We start from the raw sequence: 18,997 nt of genomic DNA, 5'->3' as shown, positions 1-18,997 counted from the left end.
ATCATCCCAGCCTCAGGAGTCCCTCAGGGAAGTGTCCTGGGCCCAACCATCTTCAGCTGATTCATCAATGACCTTCCTTCCATCAGAAGGTCAGAAGTGGGGAGGTTGATTAATGATCACATGATGTTCAATTCACTTGAAATAGTCCCTGCCTCCAGCAAGACCTGGACATCATTCTGGTAACTGTTGAAATGTGGCAGAAGTGCCAAACGATAGAGTTTAACCCCCCCCACCCTTGACATTCAATGGCATTACATTGGCGACTCCCCATCAGTAGCCTGGGGGTCACCAGAAACTCAATTGGTCCAGTTCCATAAACAGTAGCTACAAGAGCAGATCTGGACATCCTTCACAGGGTGACTCACTTCCCAACACCCCAAGCCTTGTCACCATCTACAAGGCAAACACCCCAAGCCTTGTCACCATATACAAGGCACAAGTGAGGCATATGACGGAATAGTCTACACTTGGATGAGAGCAGCTCCAACATTCACACAGAGCTCAGAACTATGCAGGACAAAGCAGTCTGGGCTACTCCTGCAGAACCTCCCAAATCCATGACCTCTCACACCAGAGAGGACTCAGGCAGTAGGCACAGAAGAACACCACCACCCCTCAAATTCACCACCATCCCAACTTGGAAATACATTCTCATTCCTTCCCTGACCCCAACCCCACCCCCCCAACTCCCCACCCCACCAAAGTCTAAATCCTGCAACATATTCAATGGCAGACCACACAGGAGGGGCTGAATGTCCCAGTGCCTTCTAGTTCTTTGTTCTAACTGCCTGACCAACAGCACCTTCTCCAGTAGCACTGCAGCGGCTGAGGGAGGAGGCTCACCCCTTCCATCTCAGGGGCAATTAATGCTGGCCTTGTCATCAACACACTCATCCCAGAAACAGAATAAATAAAACACTCACTTTTTCACAGCCATCATTTGCGTCGTCAGCTTCTTCATCTCTGACACCTTTTCCAGCTTCAGTTTAGTCTCCTTCTCTGCTCTGTAAATACAAACAGGGTCAACACTTAAATCCTCAGGAGCAGAGAGTTCCGTCCCGTTTCCGGGGCTACATTACCTGCAGGGATTTCCCATGTGAATTTGCCCATCGAGTAATCCACAGGATAAAAACCTGCCTCACTAAAAGTGACTGGGCTATCAAATACTCACTCATCCTGCAGAGAACGAACTACCCCCCCACCCTGTCCCCTCACCACCCCCGTCCCCGCACCATCCCCCACCCCATCCCCTCACCACTCCCCACCTATCACTGCTCTGCTTTTCCCTCCTATATATTGGGCTTCCCCTTTTCCTATCTTCAGTCCTGAAGAAGGGTCCTGACCTGAAACGTTGACCGCCTGCTTTTCTCCACGGATGATGCCTGACCTGCTGAGTTCCTCCAGCATCAGAGTGTTTTTCATCTAGATTCCAGCACCTGCAGTCCTTTGTTTCTCTAAACTAAATCTCTTCTGCCTGCACATGATCCATATCTGTCCATTCCCTGCATATTCATGTGTCTAACAGCCTCTTAAACATCACTATCATACCTGCTTCCACCACCACCCCTGGTAGCCTGTTCCAGGCACCCACCACTCTGTGTAAAAAAAACTTGCCATGTATATCTCCTTTAAACTTTCCCCCTCTCACCTTAAATGCATGTCCTCTAATAATAGACATTTCCACCCTGGGAAAAAGATTCTGTCTACCCTATCCATGCCTCTGAAAATTTTATAAACCTCCATCAGGTCTCCCCTCAGCGTCTGATGCTCTGGAGAAAACAACCCAAGTTTGTCCAACCTCTCCTCATAGCTCATACCCTCTAATCCAGGCACCATCCTGGTGAACTTCTGCACCCTCTCCAAAGCCTCCACATCCTTCCTGTAACGGGGTCTACACTAAATAGTTCATAGTTTTTATGCCTAGTTCCTAAGATTCTCCTCTGAACATCTCCTGTTAAATCACACACCCCAGGAAGGGCTCAGTGCTCAGGGAGGTACTCTGACCAGTAGAAGTGGCAAAACCTTCCCTTCAACTTCACACAGAAGTTACACAAAACTTGTCTCAATAAGTCTCTAGCTTTATCCAGAGTTTCTCTACGCTGGTTGGAGACTTTGGTCTGTGAGCAGAATAGAAAAGATTTAGTTTTTACATTTGCATTGCCTGCACAGAATTCTTGTCGTTTTCCTTCAGGAACTCGTCGAACATGGCTGCGTCCTCCTCTAGATATCGCTCAGCCATCTGCAACTTCAGCTCCTCGGCGGCTGCTGCTTCTTCCAGCTTCCTTATCTCGTCCTTCTTCATGGTCAGCGAGTACTAGACACAGACAATTGCCCAGGGAGCATTAGGAACCAACATTACACCCATCTCATCTACCCCACACATCCCTTAGCACTCAGATACTGCAAGCATTTAGGGAGGCAAATGCATGTTGGCTTTTATTTCAAGGTTGGGAATACAAAAGCAAGGAAGTGTGGACTCTGTCTACACTTCTCGCTGCCTCGATAAAGCAGCCAACGTCATCAAAGACCCCACCCACCCCGGACATTCTCTCTTCTCCCCCCTCCCATCGGGCAGAGATACAAAAGCCTGAAAGCACGTCCCACCAGGCTTAAGGACAGCTTCTATCCTGCTGTTATGTCTATTGAACAGTCCCCTAGTACGATAAGGTGGACTCCTGACCTCACAATCTACCTCGTTATGACCTTGCACCTTATTGTCTGCCTGCACTGCACTTTCTCTGTAACTGTGACACTTTATTCTGCATTCTGTTATGGTTTTCCCTTGTACTACCTCAATGCACTGATGTAATGAATTGATCTGTATGGATAGCATGCAAAACAAAGTTTGTCACTGTACCTTTGTACATGTGGCAGTAATAAACCAATTCACCAATTTTAATTTCGCCACTGAAGGAGCCCAGGGACTGCAGGAAGCCGTTAAATCAAATTAAACCACTGCTGCATTAATTAGAAAGTTACCTGAAGGGTAAACATCTCCCGCTTCTTGTTGATGTAGTCGTTTAATGTTTCTTTCTCAAGGTGACGATCTGAAACAACACAGTTATAAACCTGTTGAGAGGTGCTGGGTGGGAGGGGTGAGAGGCAGAGGGGAAAGAGAGAGGAGGAGGGATGTATATGGGGGGAGTCATTCAGCACAGAAACAGGCCCTTCGGCCCACCACATCCATATCAACCTTTTTGCCCAACAACACAATTCCATTTGCCTGTATTAGGACCGTATCCTTCTATGCCTTGCCTATTTCAATGTCTAAGTGTCTCTTAAACATAGTGATTATATCTGACTCCACCGCCTCCTCCGGCAGCGCATTCCAGATATCAGCCACTCTGTGTAAAAAAAACTTACCCCTCAGATCCCCTTTAAAACACCTTCCTCTCACCTTAAACCCAGGCCCTCTTGATTTTGATACCTCTACCAGGTGAGAAAGATTCTGGCTATCTACCCTATTATCTGTGCCTCTCTTAATCTTATATACTTCAATCCAACCACCCCTCAGCCTCTTTCACTCCAGGGAAAACAAGCCCAGCCTGTCCAGTCTCTCCCCATGACTGAAGTCCTCCGATCCAGGCAACGCCTCGGTGAATCTCCTCTGCACCCTCTCTAGCACATCCACATCCTTCCCGCAGTGTGGTGAACAGACCTGCATGCAGTGCTCCAAATGAGGTCTAACCTGCGCTTTATAAAGTTGCAACATGACATCCCAGTTCTCGTATTCTGTTCCTGGACCCTTGAAGGCAAGTATGCCCTATGCCTCCGTTACCACCCTATCTACATGTGTGGCCACTTTCGGGGAACTATGAACTTGGACCCTTCATCGACCTTCCTTCGTGCCCTACCAGTTATCCCTATTTGACTTCCCAAAATGAATCACCTTGCACTCTTTGGGCTTAAAGTCCACCATCAATGCTTTCTAGTTTCCCTCTCTCTGCCTTCATCTTTCCTCGGACTCTCCCACCGACGTGGCAGGCAGTGACTAACAGGGTGGGTAGGTGAATAGATTGTGAGATGGTGGGCCGATAGAAGTCCCTCTGTGTGCTCCTAAGGCATGGCTTCAAGGTTCTCAACATCATCCCGAATGGCTCATCTCCACTTTGAGAGGCAATGAACAAGGGTTCCACGGAGTCAGTGGGAGGAGCAGGGTTGGCAAAGGGAGAGACGCAATGGGCAAAGAAGATGGAGAGGGGCAGAGAGAGATGGACAGGGAAGAGGGAGAGGGGAAGAAGGAAAAGAGGGGGAACCAAGGGGGGGAATCATCAATTTGTATCTCCCTTTCATTTGTATTCAGCTCAACGTCACTGCTACTCCTTGCAGACGTCTCTCTGCTGCTCCTGATTGACAACAGCATCTCCAGAGAGTCACATAGCATGGAAGGAGGCCATTCAGCCCTTCATGCCAGTGTTGGCTCTGTGAACTAGCCCCCCAGTGTAGCCCATTCCCACAGCCCTGCAAAAACAAATTCATCGTTTGGAAAATAAAACAGAAAATATTGGAATGTTTAAGCAAGGCAGGAGGGATTTGTGGAAAGGGGAACGGAGTTAATTTTCCAGGGTCATGACCATTCATTACAAATACTGACATTCTCTCTCCATAGATGCTACCTGGTCTGCTGGGTGTTTCTAGCACATTCTACTTTTATTTCACACTTCTACATAACAAGGAGGCAGAAGGGACTTAGTTTAATTTGGCATCACGGTCGGCACAGCCATGGTGGGCCGAAGGGCCTGTTCCTGTGCTGGACTGTTTATGCTCTATCTGCAAAATTTTGCTTTTGGATCACCGTACTTAAAGCACTTTGGGATTCCCAATGGGAACAATGAGGTGTTGTGTAAACGTTAGGTTTCTCTTGAACAAGCAGACCTTTGCAGTGGGTCAGAGCTCCACAGGAGAGCGACCACTGCTCAGTGCTGACCTGGCCTTAAACCCATTCTTGCCGTATGTTACAGCCCTTCTCCTGTGGCCACAATGCTCCAATATGGGAGTAGTCCTGTGCACCTTTCTCTCTGCTCACCACTCTACACATCTCCCATCCCACAACACTGCACCCCACCTAAACCTTCTACCTTATCTACTCAGGGTAGTGTAGAGTGAGCTTCATGCTGTGTCTGACCCCAGAAGTGTGTGACGGGACAGTGTAGAAGGAGCTTCACTTTGTGTCTGACCCCAGGAGTGTGTGATGGGACGGTGTAGAGGGAGCTTCACCCTGTGTCTGACCCCGGGAGTGCGTGATGGGATGGTGTAGAGGGGGCTTCACCGTGTCCCACCCTGGGAGTGTGTGATGGGACGGTGTAGAGGGAGCTTCACTCTGCACTGTCTAACCCTTGCTGTCTCTGCCCTGAGAGTGTGTGATTCAGATCCTGAAGCACCTAATTCACAAGATGGTAAGAAGCAGCTAGCACCTCTCGTGACTTTAACCTTCCATGATGGGTCACTTTTGAGAGCGGAGAGTTTTTTCACATTGGCTTGGTGTTCTGCCTCTGGATCGACCTCTGGCTCTTCTTCCACCTTTTGTGCTTTGCCGTGTTTAGCATTCACACGAGCTGTGTACGTGACCTTCTCATAAATCTTGAGTTTCTTTTGTTCCTCTTGTTCCTGGGTTCCAGAAGAAAGGACAGGAGGTTAGGAGGGGTGTGGGGCAAGCTCAGAATTAGGCTGACGGTGGATGAGAAAGGAAGAATTAGGTAGTTGATCTAACTTGAATTTAATCACTAAATATGTAGAGAATCACCCAATAATACCACAGAGGAGGTGGTTGTTTGGACCATTGTGCCTGTTCCGGTTTTTTGGCAAAGCTAAAGAGTTCCAGAGCCGCGAGGTGATGTTGCAGCTCTATAGAGCTCTGGTCAGACCACACTTGGAGTATTGTGTTCTTTAGAGAGGGTGCAGAGGAGATTAACCAGTGTGTTGCCTGGATTGGAAAGCATGTCTTATGAGGATAGGGTGGGTGAGCTAGGGCTTTTCTCTTTGGAGAGGAGGAGGATGAGAGGTGACTTAATAGAGATGTACAAGAGGCATAGATCGAGTGGACAGTCAAAGACTTTTTCCCAGGGCGACAATGACTAACATGAGGGGACATAATTTTAAGGTGACTGGAGGAAGATATAAGGGGGATGTCAGGGTTGTCTTTTTTTTACACAGAGAGTGGTGGGTGCGTGGAACCCACTGTCGGCAGAGGTTGTGGGGGCAGATACATTAGGGACATTTAAGAGACTCTTAGATAGACACATGAATGACAGAGAAATGGAGGGCTATGTGGGAGGGAAGGGTTAGATAGATCTCAGAGCAGGATAAAATGTGGGCACAACGTTGTGGGCCAAAGGGCCTGTACTGTGCTGTAATGTTCCATGTTCTTTTCCTGGAGTTTCTCAGAACATTAGATTTGTCAATGGGAATGGCAGGAGTGGGCACACAGGGCCTTGGTCCTGCTTCAACATCCAATGGTGAAGCAGCTTCCATTACCTCATCTACTTTCATGTTTAATCCATATAGAGTTGTACAGCACAGAAACAGGCCCTTCGGCCCACTTCGTCTGTGCCGACCTTTTTGCCCATCTACACTAATCCCATTTGCCTGCATTAGGACCACATCCTTCTATGCCTTGGCTATTCAAGTGCCTGCCTATTCAAGTTCACTAGTACCTCTACTTTCTCAGGAGGCTAAAGAAATTCGGCATGTCCCCATTGACCCTCACCAATTTTTATTGATGCACCATAGAAAGCATCCTATCCAATGCATCACGGCTTGGTACGGCAACTGCTCTGCCCGAGACCGTAAGAAACTGCAGAGAGTTGTGGACACAGCTCAGCACATCACGGACACCAGCCTCCCCTCCATGGACTCTTGTCTACACTTCTCGCTGCCGCGGTGAAGCAGCCAACATAATCAAAGGCCCACCCACCCTGGACATTCTCTCTTTTCCTCTCTCCCATCAGGCAGAAGATAAAAAAGCCTGAAAGCACGTACCACCAGGCTCAAGGACAGCTTCTATCCCACATATACACCAGAGCACTGAGCAGTCATGGCTCTCTGGCGTGAAAATTCCAAAGATTCACAAAGCTCCGTGGCAAGAAATTTCTCCTCATCTCAGTCCTAAGTGGCCAACCTCTTCCCCCAAAACTGTGGCTTCATGTCAGGAATCCCTCTCGTCAGCCTCTCGTCCCAGGAATCAATCTAATTCAGTTTTACATTTACCAGTAACACCCTGGATTCTCACCCAAACCTCACCTCCCCAGTCCCACTGAGGTATGACATCGCTCTTTGTGTACTGAGACCACAGCCCAGAAACCGATTGACCAGCACCCTTTTTTTTTGGATGCTGATGCCACAAAGATCAGTTTTACTTGGAGTGCGGTGGTGAGTGTTTCTGGGTAAATATCGCCCATCACACACCGGAGCAGGCACTTCTGCTAATGCCTGACCTCTGGGCAGCATCAGATGGGCATGAATTGACATCTACAGGAGAGAGTGGGGCAGGGGAAATTGGTTGGGGGTTGACACAGGGCTATGGGGAGAGGGAGTGGCTGTGGGATTTGTTCAGGAATAATGCAGAGCTGTGGGGAGAGAATTGGGCAATGGGATTAGTACAGGGCTGAGACTGGAGAAGTTCAGTGGTATTAGTTTGGGATCAACACGAAAGCTTGGCAAGAGAAAAGGGAATAGTTTGGGATTGATACAGGGCTGTGGGGAGAGGGCAGGGCAGTGGGAATAGTTTGGGATTGATACGGGGCTGTGGGGAGAGCACAGGGTTAATAGGATTGGTTTGGAATTGGTTCCAATTAAAATTTTACCATAGTGATAATGGACCAAATGGTTTCCTTCCACACTGGTTCAAGACCTCCTGTTGCCTGTGCAAAGTTGTCTGACCCGCTGAGTATTGTTCAGTTAACGCAGCCTTGCAGTTGCGATTAAAGTACTACCTTTCTCTTCTCTTCTCTCTCGATATCTCGAAGGGCAAAGATGTCACAATCGCGAGGCATCTTGAAGGGGTTGCACCTCTCTTTCAGCCGTTGTTTACATGCTAGAGATCGGAATAGAAAATGTTTTGTACAGTTGATTAAACATTCTTTCTTTTCTCAGTCCGTTGCACTGTGACCACAGAAGGAGAATGAATTCCTGTAGTGGCTTTCTCAGCCTAGGCTGCCCCAAAGCAACTACAGGTAAGGAAATGCTTCTGAAAAGTAAACACAACAGACACAGCAAGCTCCCATAAAAAGCAAAGTGACAATGACCACATCACGCAATGTTGGCTGAGAGATAAGGGACTGGAAAGGACTCCAAGTAGAACTACCCAGCTCTTTATAAAAATGCCAGAGATGTTATTTGATGTCCAGAGGGGACAGTCACATTTGAAGGAATTGTCCTCTGATAGGGTAGCACCCCCACAACACTTCCCCGAAAATACAGCCCAGACATTAAAGCTCAAATCTCTGAAGTGGGAGTGAACATCACCAATAGTCTGTCCTGGTCCAACCACGTTGACGCCACGGCCAAGAAAACTCACCAGTGCCTCTACTTCCCCAGTAGGCTAAAGGAATTTGGCACGTCCCCTTTGACACTCACCAATTTTTTATCGATGCACCATAGAAAGCATCCTATTGTGGACACAGTCCGGTGCGTCACGGAAAGCAGCCTCCCCTCCATGGACTCTTGTCTACAATTCCCACTGCCTCAGTAAAGCAGCCAACATAATCAAAGACCCCACCCACCCCAGACATTCTCTCTTCTCCCCTCTCCCATCAGGCAGAAGGAAAGCACATACCACCAGGCTCAAGGACACCTTCTATCCCACTGTTATATGACTATTGAACGGTTCCCTAGTACAACAGGATGGACTCGTAACCTCACAATCTATCTCATTAATGACCTTGCACCTTATTGTCTGCCTGCACTGCACTTTCTCTGTAACTGTAACACTCTATTCTGCATTCTGTTATTGTTTCCCCTTGTACTACCTCAATGCACTGATGTGATGAAATGATCTGTATGGATGGCATGCAAAACAAAGTCTTTCACTGTACCTCGGTACATGTGACAATAATAAACCAATTTACCAACTCTCTCCCTCTACCACAACTCGGAAGGCCATTTGTCCATCGTATCTGTGACAGCCCTTTGCCAGAGCTCTGCAGACAGTTCCAGTCCCCTGGACCTTCCACACAGCTGTACAAATGATTCATTCCAGTAGAATCACTTGCAACAAAACCAACATGCAAAATGTTAGAGCAGCAACAGAACAATATTAGTTACCTGGGATTTTGGGCATTTCTGTCTTTTCTGCTTGTTTCTCCGCTTGTGGCAAGCTTGTCTGTGATACTAAATTAGTGGGAAAGGAAGGAACAATGAAACAGAAAGTGCTGAAAATACAGACCTGGTCTATAATATTTAGAGCTCAATCCATGAGAAATAAGTTCATGCAGTTACAACCAGTTCTTGTTCAAAATATTAGCCGTAAAAATAAGATGGCCATTGACACACTCCTGGTCCAGTACTTTCATCCAATCTAATGTGTGCCCCGGGATTGTGTGACGAAATGGCGTAGAGGGAGCTTCACTCTGTGTCTAATCCGTCCCCTGGGAGTGTATGATGGGACAGTGTAGAGGATGCTTCATTCTGTGTCTGACCCTGGGAGTGTGTGATGGAACAGTGTAGAGGGAGCTCTGACCCTGGGGTGTGTGATGGGACAGTGTGGAGGGAGCTTCACTCTGTGTCTGACCCTGGGAGTGTGTGATAGGACAGTGTAAAGGGAGCTTTACTCTATACCTATCCCATTTGTTTTAGCTCTGCATCTAACCCATGGTATCCCTGCCTTGTGAGAGTGTGATGGGAGGGTGTAGCGGATGCTTTACTCAGTGTCTAAGTCATGCTCTCCCTGATGGGAACATTGAATGGAACACTCTGTGAATTTCTCACGTTGCTTGGGAAGAACATCTTAACAATGGCATTTAAAGTTAAATACAGTTAAAAGGCATTCACGATATTACTCAAGGCTTTCTGTGAGCTTTCTGTCTCTGCTGACTGCGTTGTCGGAGGCTGTGCTTCGGAAGCCATGTTTCTTCCAACAGGTTGGGGACCTAAACAAAATTAGCAGGGAGTGAGAACCTTGGTCATCATACAATGTTAGATGCACAACAGAGGCAGAGGAATCACCTTATCACCTAGTAAATGCTCAGCACAGTAACAGCGATAGGCTGCCTGGTCTGGTGGGGACTGAGCCTCTGACACCACAGAGAATGAACTCTGGCCAACTGGGCTCTGACTTTGTTCTTGCAGTTATAACGCCAGGTCAGCCCTGTATATTAGCCTGTGTGAATGTGGGTATAGGTACAATGGTGTTGAGTTACAGGCACCATGTAAGGCCACACTTGGAGTATTGCGTTCAGTTTTGGTCACCCTGCTATAGAGAAAAATATTAAACTGGAAAGAGTGCAGAAAAGATTTACAAGGATGTTTCCAGGACTTGAGTTACAAAGTTATAGGGAGAGGTTGGACAGGCTAGGACTTTATTCCTTAGAGTGTAGGAGACTGACAGGTGAATAAATCATGACGGGCATAGATAGGGTGAACGCACTAGTCTTTTCCCCAGGGTTGGGAAAATCAAGAAGTAGAGGGCATAGGTTTAACTTGAGAGGGGAGAGATTTAATAGGAACTTAGAACATAGAACATTACAGCACAGTACAGGCCCTTCGGCCCATGATCTTGTGCCAACATTTTACCCTGCTCGAAGATCTATCTAACCCTTCCCTCCCACACAACCCTCCATTTTTCAATCATGCATGTGGCAACTTGAGGGGCAACTTTTCTTTTACACAAAGGGTGGTATGTATGTGGAACGAGCTGCCAGAGGAAGTGGTTGAGGTAGGTACATTAACAACTTTTAAAAGGCAGTTGGACAGGAACATGGATAGGAAAGGTTTAGAGGGATATGGGCCAAACACTGGGACTAGCTTGGATGGGGCATCTTGGTTGGCATCAACCAGTTGGGCGAAGGGCCTGTTTCCATGCTGTATAACTATCACTATGGCTCATTTTTTGTTCGGCTAGGGCAGTAGTGACAAGGTAGGTGGGTAGAGTACAGATCAGCCAACAACTCCCTGATCAGTGGAACAGGATCAGGGGTGTGAATGGCTGTCCTGAGGAAACCAGCTGCCACCAGCTGTTCAGATCTACTAGTCACTCCTTTCGCACACTCCATGGGTGACACTTTAAATTGATTTCAGAAACAGAAAGTTTACATGGATTTACAGCAAGAAATAAGGAAGGTAAATGGAATCTTGTCCTTTATGGCAAAGGAAAGTTGGGAATTCTTGCTGCAACTTCGTGGAAAATTGGTGAGGCTACATCTTGTAGAATTTTGGATAGAAGGTAACTGGTCCGTCAAGGATCGACTCCAAGACTAAGGATTAGCTGATGGAGCACTGGCGGAGAGGTTGGGGTATTCAGGGCACAGAAATATTCACTACACAATAGTGTTGATCAAGAGGAAACGATACCAAGGAAGAATGGATAAGACACCGTTCTTGTGTGCCAACAATGCTGCCAAAAGAGACCTCATAGTTTTTAGATCAGAAACGATGAGTGATAACTGCACTTTCAGTTAAGTTTCTATTTTAATCACTAACCATCTAACCCATACGGCTAACACGACGGGGCATAATTTTAAGGTGATTGGAGGAAGATACAAGTGGGATGTCAGGGTTAAGTTTTTTTTTTACACACAGAGAGTGGTGGGTGCGTGGAACGCACTGCCAGCAGAGGTTGTGGGGGCAGATACATTATGGACATTTAAGAGACTCTTAGATAGACACATGAATGATAGAAAAATAGGGGGCTGTGTGGGAGGGAAGGGTTAGATAAGATCTTAGAGCAGGATAAAATGTCAGCACAACATTGTGGGCCAAAGGGCCTGTACCATGCTGTAGTGTTCTGTGTCCTAACTAACACTAAACCATCTACTGTTAATAACAGTCACAACCCCACTCATTAACAATGCTACAACCTCCAGTCACAACTTTAAAACTGAAGTCAACAGTTATCTCAGTTCTAAATTAAACACTCGTTTACAGAATGGAGGGGCCACTGGTCCATCTCCAATTGTCCCAAACTGAGGCCTTTCTGGGCCATTTCACAGGGCAATTACGTAACAGCCACAGTGTTCCGGTCAGATGGCAGAAGGAGGTCAGTGAGCAAGAAAAGTTTTTATAACAATCCAGTGGGTCTGTGGTCACCATTATGGTGACCAAGTTTATTTGATTAACTGGCATGCTATGCTCCTCAACACCACCCAGGACAAAACAGCTCGCTTAATGACCATCACCCACCAGCCTATACACTCCCTGCCCCCACCACCGGTGCACAGCGGCTGCGGTGGCTCACCCAGGCTACTCCGACTGCACCTCCCAAATCTGCCACCTCTACCACCAAGGAGAAGATCAGTAGGCTCAGGGGAACACCACCAGCTGCAGTTTCCAAACTTGAAAGCATATCGTTGTTCCTTCATTGTTGCTGGATTTAAATCCTTTATTGCAAGCAATGCCCACAGTCATAATCACAGAGAAAGTTATAGAGGGACAGGGCCAACAGGGCACCAGTTATATTAATTTTACCCTGACTCATTTTGTCCCCCACAATTCCCCCCAGATTCTACCATACACCATGTGCAATTTACAGCAGCCAATTAATCAACCAACCCACATAAAATCATAGAACAATACAGCACAATACAGGCCCTTCGGCCCACCATGTTGTGCCGACCTTTAAACCACACCTAAGACTATCTACCCCCTTCCTCCCACATCTCCCTCTATCTTAAATTCCTCCATATGCTTATCTAACAATCTCTTGAACTTGACCAATGTATCAGCCTCCACCACCACCCCAGGCAGTGCATTCCATGCACCAACCACTCTCTGGGTGAAAAACCTCCCTCTGATATCTTCCTTGAACTTCCCACCCATTACCTTAAAGCCATGCCCTCTTGTATTGAGCATTGGTGCCCTGGGAAAGAGGCGCTGGCTGTCCACTCTATCTATTCCTCTTAATATTTTGTATACCTCTATCATGTCTCCTCTCATCCTCCTTCTCTCCAATGAGAACAGCCCTAGCTCCTTTAGTGTCTCCTCATAATGCATACTCTCTAATCCAGGCAGCATCCTGGTAAATCTCCTCTGCACCCTTTCCAACGCATCCACATCCTTCCTATAATGAGGCAACCAGAAATGGACACAGGACTCGTGGCTCTTAAACTCGATCCCATGACTTATGAAAACTAACATCCCATAAGCTTTCTTAACTACCCTATCCACTTGTGAGGCAACTTTAATTTGGGAAACCAGAACCCCCAGAGGAAACCCACGCAGTCATAGGGAGAACATGCAAATTGCACGTGGACAGCACCAGAGGTCAGGAGTGACCCTGGGTCCCCAGAGCTGTGAGGCAGTGGCTCTGCCCGCAGCACCACCCGTCTGTGAAAGGAAGACTGGAAATGAGGTGTTAATAATAATAGCAAACCACACATAAAGAGGTTTATACAACCATGAGGGGCATAGATAATACAGATCGTCACAGTCTTTTTCCTAAGGTAGGAAAGTTTAAAAATAGACGGTATAGGTATAAGGTGAGGGGGAAAAATTAAAGGGGACCTGAGGGGCAAGTTTTCCACACAGAGGGTGGTGGGTGTGTGAAACGAGCTGCCAGAGGAAGTGGTAGAGGCAGGTACAACTATAGTGTTTAAAAGACATTTGGACAGGTACATGAATGGAAAAGGTTTAGAGGGACATGGAGCAAATGCAGGCAAGTGGAACTAGCTCAGGAAGGTATCTTGGTTGGCATGGACAAGTTGTGCCGAAGAACCTGTTCTCGTGCTGTATAACTCTATAACAATTTCCAGCCGGACTCAGTGCACGGTGCTCAACTGATTTTCTGTACCCTCTTGTAGTGCCTTGATGTATGTGCATCCTCACTGGAGACCAGCCACTGAGGTCAGGTCCTGGGATCAAAGCCAGGACCACTTTCATGGAACTTGAACTTACTACACCACTGCACCACAACGCTGCGCCCATGGATACAGAAGAAGGAGCAGAAATAGGCTACTTGGTGCTTTGAGCCACCTCTGCCATTCAAGACCATGGCTGATCTCCTGTGCAACCGTTCCTGCACTATTCCCTTATTATCCAGAAACCTACTGATCTGTTTTGAATGAACTCAGTGACTAAGCCTCCAGGGTAGAAATTTGCACAGGTTCACCACCCTCTGTGTGAGGGGGCTTCTCTGCATCTTAGCCCTAAATGGCCTTCCCCTAATCCTGAGTCTGCGACCACTGGCTCTAGACTGGTCAGCCAAGGGAAACACCCTCCCTGCATCCAGACCTGTTGAGCCCTGTAAGAATTTTGAGACCTTCGATGAGATCTCCTCTCACTCCGCTGAACTTTAGAGAACATATACCCAGCTTTAAGCAGCTTCAAGTTCCTGGGTGTCAACATCTCAGAGGACCTATTCTGGGCCCAAAACATTGATGCAATCACGAAGAAGGAATGCTAATGGCTTCATTAGGAGTTTGAGGAGATTTGGTATGTCACCAAAAAATCTTGCAAATTTCTATAGTTGGAACGCATTCTGACTGGTTGCATTACTGCCTGGTACGGAGGCGCCAATGCACAGGATTGCAAGAGGCTGCAGAGGTTTGCAGACTCAGCCAGCTCCATCACAGGCACAACTCTGCCCACCAAGGACGTCTGCAAGAGGCAGTGCCTCAAGAAGGCAGCAACCATCACTAAGGACCCACACCATCCAGGACATGCCTTCTTCTCATTACTACCATTGGGGAGGAGCCTGAAGACCCACACTCAGTGATTCAGGAACAGCTTCTTCCCCTCCGCCATCAGATTTCTGAACGGTCCATGAGCCCATGAATACTACAAGATTGTTCCTTCTTTTTGCACTATTTACTGTGTAATTTATAGTTTTTTAACGTCTTTGCACTGTACTGCTGCCGCAAAACAACAAATTTCACATCATACAAGACAGTGATAATAAACCTGATTCAGTCTACTCAAACTCTCCTCACATTATTCTCATCTTTTCTAATGACAGAGGCACACTGGAGGAAATACAATTATATGAAGGAAACTCAGTCACAAGGTGAACGCGTATTGCACAGTCAGCACCCGAGCAGGGTCGAACCCAGGTAGCAGCACTAACTGCTGTGCCATTGTGCTGAACACGACAACCCATATGACATCCCTGGAAGCAGTCCGGAGATGTGGACGTACATTCTTTTTGTTAAGGCACTGTGACAAAGCAGTCACATCATGCACATTCCCCAAAGCCTTGCAAATGCACCCACTTGGGTTGCAGGCACCACTGTGGGGCAGCAGTGTTGAGGATAATCATGCTGGAGGTGTTGCTGCCTATCCTCACTGATTGCGGTCTGTTGGTCAGGAAGTCAAGGATCCAGTCCGCAATCAGTGAGGATAGGCAGCAACACCTCCGGCACGATTATTCTCAACACTGGTGCCCCACAAGGCTGCATCCTCAGCCCCTACTCTACTCCCTATACACTCATGACTGCATGGCCAGGTTCTGCTCTAACTCCACCTACAAGTTTGCAGATGGTACCACCGTAGTGGGCTGTATCTCAAATAACGATGACTTGGAGTACAGAGGAGATAGAGAGCTTACTGACATGGTGTCATAACAACAACCTTTCTATCAATGTTAACAAAACAAAAGAGCTGGTCATCGACTTCAGGAAATGGGGCGATGAACATGCTCCTGTCTACATCAATCATGCTGAGGCCGAGGGGGTTGAGAGCTTCACATTCCTAGGAGTGAACATCACCAATAGCCTGTCCTGGTCCAACCACGTAGATGCCACAGCCAAGAAAGCTCACCAGTGCCTCTACTTCCTCAAGAGGCTAAAGAAATTTGGCACATCCCCTTTAACACTCACCAACTTTTATTGATGCACCATAGAAAGTATTCTATCTGGATAAATCACGACAACTGCTCTGCCCGTGACGGCAAGAAACTGCAGAGAGTTGTGGACACAGCCCAGCGCATCACGGAAACCAGCCTCCCCTCCATGGACTCCGTCTATATCTCTCACCGCCTTGGTGAAGCAGCCAGCAAAATCAAAGACCCCACCCACCCGGGTCATTCTCTCTTCTCCCCTCTCTCACATCGGGTAGAAGATACAGGAGCCTGAGGGCACGTCCCACCAGGCTCAAGGACAGCTTCTACCCCACGGTGATAAGACTATTGAATGGTTCCCTCATACGATGAGATGGACTATGACCTCACGATCTACCTTGTTGTGACCTTGCACCTTATTGCACTGCACTTTCTCTGTAGCTGTGACACTTTACTCCGTACTGTTATTGTTTTTACCTGTACTACATCAATACACTCTGTACTAATTGACCTGTACGATCGGTGTGCAAGACAAGTTTTTCACTGTACCTTGGTACAAGTGACAATAATAAACCAATTCCAATACCAAGTCCCTTTTTATTCTCCTTGCCTTCCCATCAACCACATGCAGATTCTACTAGACACCTACACCAAGAGACACTTTACTCTGTACTGTCTTTCCCCGCACTACCTCCATGCACCGTGTGATGAATTGACCTGTACGGTCGGTGTGCAGGACAAGTTTTTCACTGCAGCTCGGTACAATAATCAACCAACACCGTTTGCACCTTCTCACAGAAACAGCCAGGGAGCGAAGAGGAGCTGCCGACGCCAGCGGCTGGAGCGGGCGGTTCACCGCCGGGAACCCGGTGCAGAGAGCGGCCGCCCGCTTCCCTGCAGCCGCTCCCGCCCATGCACCGGCCTTGTTAGGTTACCACGGCAACCGCCGGTTGGTTGCCTAGCAACGCCCACTCGACCAGCGCCAGGAACGATTTTATTTCATCAATCCCCGGAGTCCTCCTGAAGACTTAAGCCCAACGTGCCCATGTAGTCATAAGGAAATATATTAATACGGGGTGGTTTGGGGGGGGGGGGGGGGGCACATCACGTGACCTCCGCGGGGACGGGGCGAGCGTGACCGTGGCGGGAAGGGAGGGCGGTGACGTAATCGGAGTGACGTAACGTTAGCGCGGACCCCTTTGGTCAGGGGCCCATTACGTCACGCTGCGGTGACGTCACGGCGAGCGCGGCCGGGCGGCGGCGGGGGCGTTTGGCGGTTTAACGGCTTCAGGTTAGCGATGTAACTCCCCCCGCGGGGGCCGGGCGGCGGGCGGCGGCCGGCGGCCGGCGGCGGGAGTGTCCGCTGGGATGGAACTGAACGGACCATTTGTGGTCATCGGGGGGAGGTCATACAGCTCGGAAACTGGCCCTTCGGCCCATCCCGTCCATGCTGACCCAGGTGTCTCCCTCAGCGTGGACGGGGTGGGCCGGCAGCTGGTCCCACTTGGCCCCTATCCCCCCCCCCCCCCATCCATCCACCTGGCCACATGTCCTTTACACACTAATTATACCCACACACCCACCAGTGAAGAACCTGCCCCTTGGGTCCCCTTTAAATCTTCCCCCTCCCACTTTACACCAATACCCTCTAGTTCTAGACTCCCCTACCCTGGGGAAAACACTGGTATCGGTATTGGTTTATTAATGTCACTTGTACCGAGGTGCAGTGAAAAACTTGTCTTGCAAACCGATCGTTTCATTACACAGTGCAGATACACTGAGTCAGTACAGAGTGTATTGATGTAGTACAGGTAAACACAATCACAGTACAGAGTAAAGTGTCACAGCTACAGAGAAAGTGCAGTGCAATAAGGTGCAAGGTCACAACAAGGTAGATCGTGAGGTCAGAGTCCATCTCGTCGTATAAGGGAACCGTTCAATAGTCTTATCACAGTGGGGTAGAAGCTGTCCTTAAGTCTGGTGGCCCGCGCCTTCAGGCTCCTGTATCTTCTACCCGATGGAAGAGGAGAGAAGAGAGGATGTCCCGGGTGTGTGGGGTCTTTGATTATGCTGGCTACTGTAACCATCCACCTTAGCTATGCCTCTCATGATTTTATAAACCTCTGTAAGATCACCCCTCAGCCCCCTTTGCTCCAGTCTCTCCTTATAACACAAGCCCTCCAGTCCTGGCAAAATCCTTGTAAATCTTTTCTGCACCCTCTCCAGCTTAATGAAATTCTTCCTATAGTACGGCGACCAGAACTGCGCACAATATCTCCAGGTGCGGTCTCACCAGTGCCTTGTACAGCTGTAACATGATGTCCCAACTCTTGTACTCAATGTCTGAACTGTGGCTCCGACGGTGGCATCCTCAGCATCAGGTCTAACTCTCAAATTACCATGGCCTGGGACGAGGGCACTTAGAGAAACTCAGCCTTGCCTCAGCAACAGAGGCAGAGACCAACCTCAGGCACCTTCTCATCCTCCAGCCACCCAAATCTCCCTCACTGCCAGCTCATGAGCCCCTGATGGAACTGGTCAACACACAGCAAGAGCTCACACCGACTGCCATCAGTGGGCCTGATCTTTACTGCTACTGTTGACAGGGGCCGCTAGGGTTCTCCACTCTCTGTCCTGTGTGGTGGTAATCTTCAGCATCCCTCCTAACACAAAAGAGCCAGTGGGAATTTGGGAATATTCTGATGTGCTGTTGGAAAGGGTGGTGGAAGAGGGTTCAAGAGGAATTCTGAAAAGAGCACTGGATAACTACTTGACAGGCAGCAATGTCCAAGGAAGGAGCAGGAGAGTTTGGCTGATTAGATAGTTATTTCAAGGAGCCAGCACATGGTTGATGGGCTGAACAGACTCCTGTGCTGAATTATTCTACAATGCCCTGATATCAGAGTTAAGAATCGGTCTGTTAAAAAAAAATTATGCGATATGGAGAGGGACCTGTGGGTGAAGGGCCCTGGACACTGAAACATTAAGATCATAAGGCCATAAAATATAGAAGCAGAATTAGACCATTTGGCCCATCGAGTCCGCTCCACCATTCAATCAGGGCTGATTTTTTTT

The 18,997-nt window shown here is 48.2% G+C and overlaps 1 protein-coding gene across 3 annotated transcripts in view; it reads right to left on the bottom strand.

Moving 5' to 3' along the window:
- cfap100 (cilia and flagella associated protein 100) overlaps window positions 1-16,898 on the bottom strand; it is a 118,496-nt gene extending 101,598 nt beyond the window's left edge. For 2 of the 3 annotated variants that reach the window (XM_052017469.1, XM_052017468.1), the window contains exons 1-8: window positions 16,711-16,898; window positions 9,996-10,085; window positions 9,262-9,327; window positions 7,932-8,032; window positions 5,415-5,607; window positions 2,980-3,047; window positions 2,151-2,314; window positions 924-1,004 (exon numbers count right to left, since the gene is read on the bottom strand). In XM_052017469.1, the coding sequence (XP_051873429.1) occupies window positions 924-1,004; window positions 2,151-2,314; window positions 2,980-3,047; window positions 5,415-5,607; window positions 7,932-8,032; window positions 9,262-9,327; window positions 9,996-10,062 (740 nt within the window). In that variant the 5' untranslated portion in view covers window positions 10,063-10,085; window positions 16,711-16,898. Of the gene's footprint in view, window positions 1-923; window positions 1,005-2,150; window positions 2,315-2,979; window positions 3,048-5,414; window positions 5,608-7,931; window positions 8,033-9,261; window positions 9,328-9,995; window positions 10,086-16,639 lie in introns of all 3 variants that reach the window. The other variant, XM_052017470.1, reaches the window with a different exon arrangement.
- Between the last annotated feature and the right edge of the window lie 2,099 nt (window positions 16,899-18,997).

This window comes from Pristis pectinata, chromosome 6, assembly GCF_009764475.1.
Source record: "Pristis pectinata isolate sPriPec2 chromosome 6, sPriPec2.1.pri, whole genome shotgun sequence".
Classification (NCBI taxonomy): Eukaryota; Metazoa; Chordata; class Chondrichthyes; order Rhinopristiformes; family Pristidae; genus Pristis; species Pristis pectinata.
The sequence above is the reverse complement of the archived record's forward strand: the minus strand, read 5'-3'. Positions and strand labels throughout refer to the sequence as shown.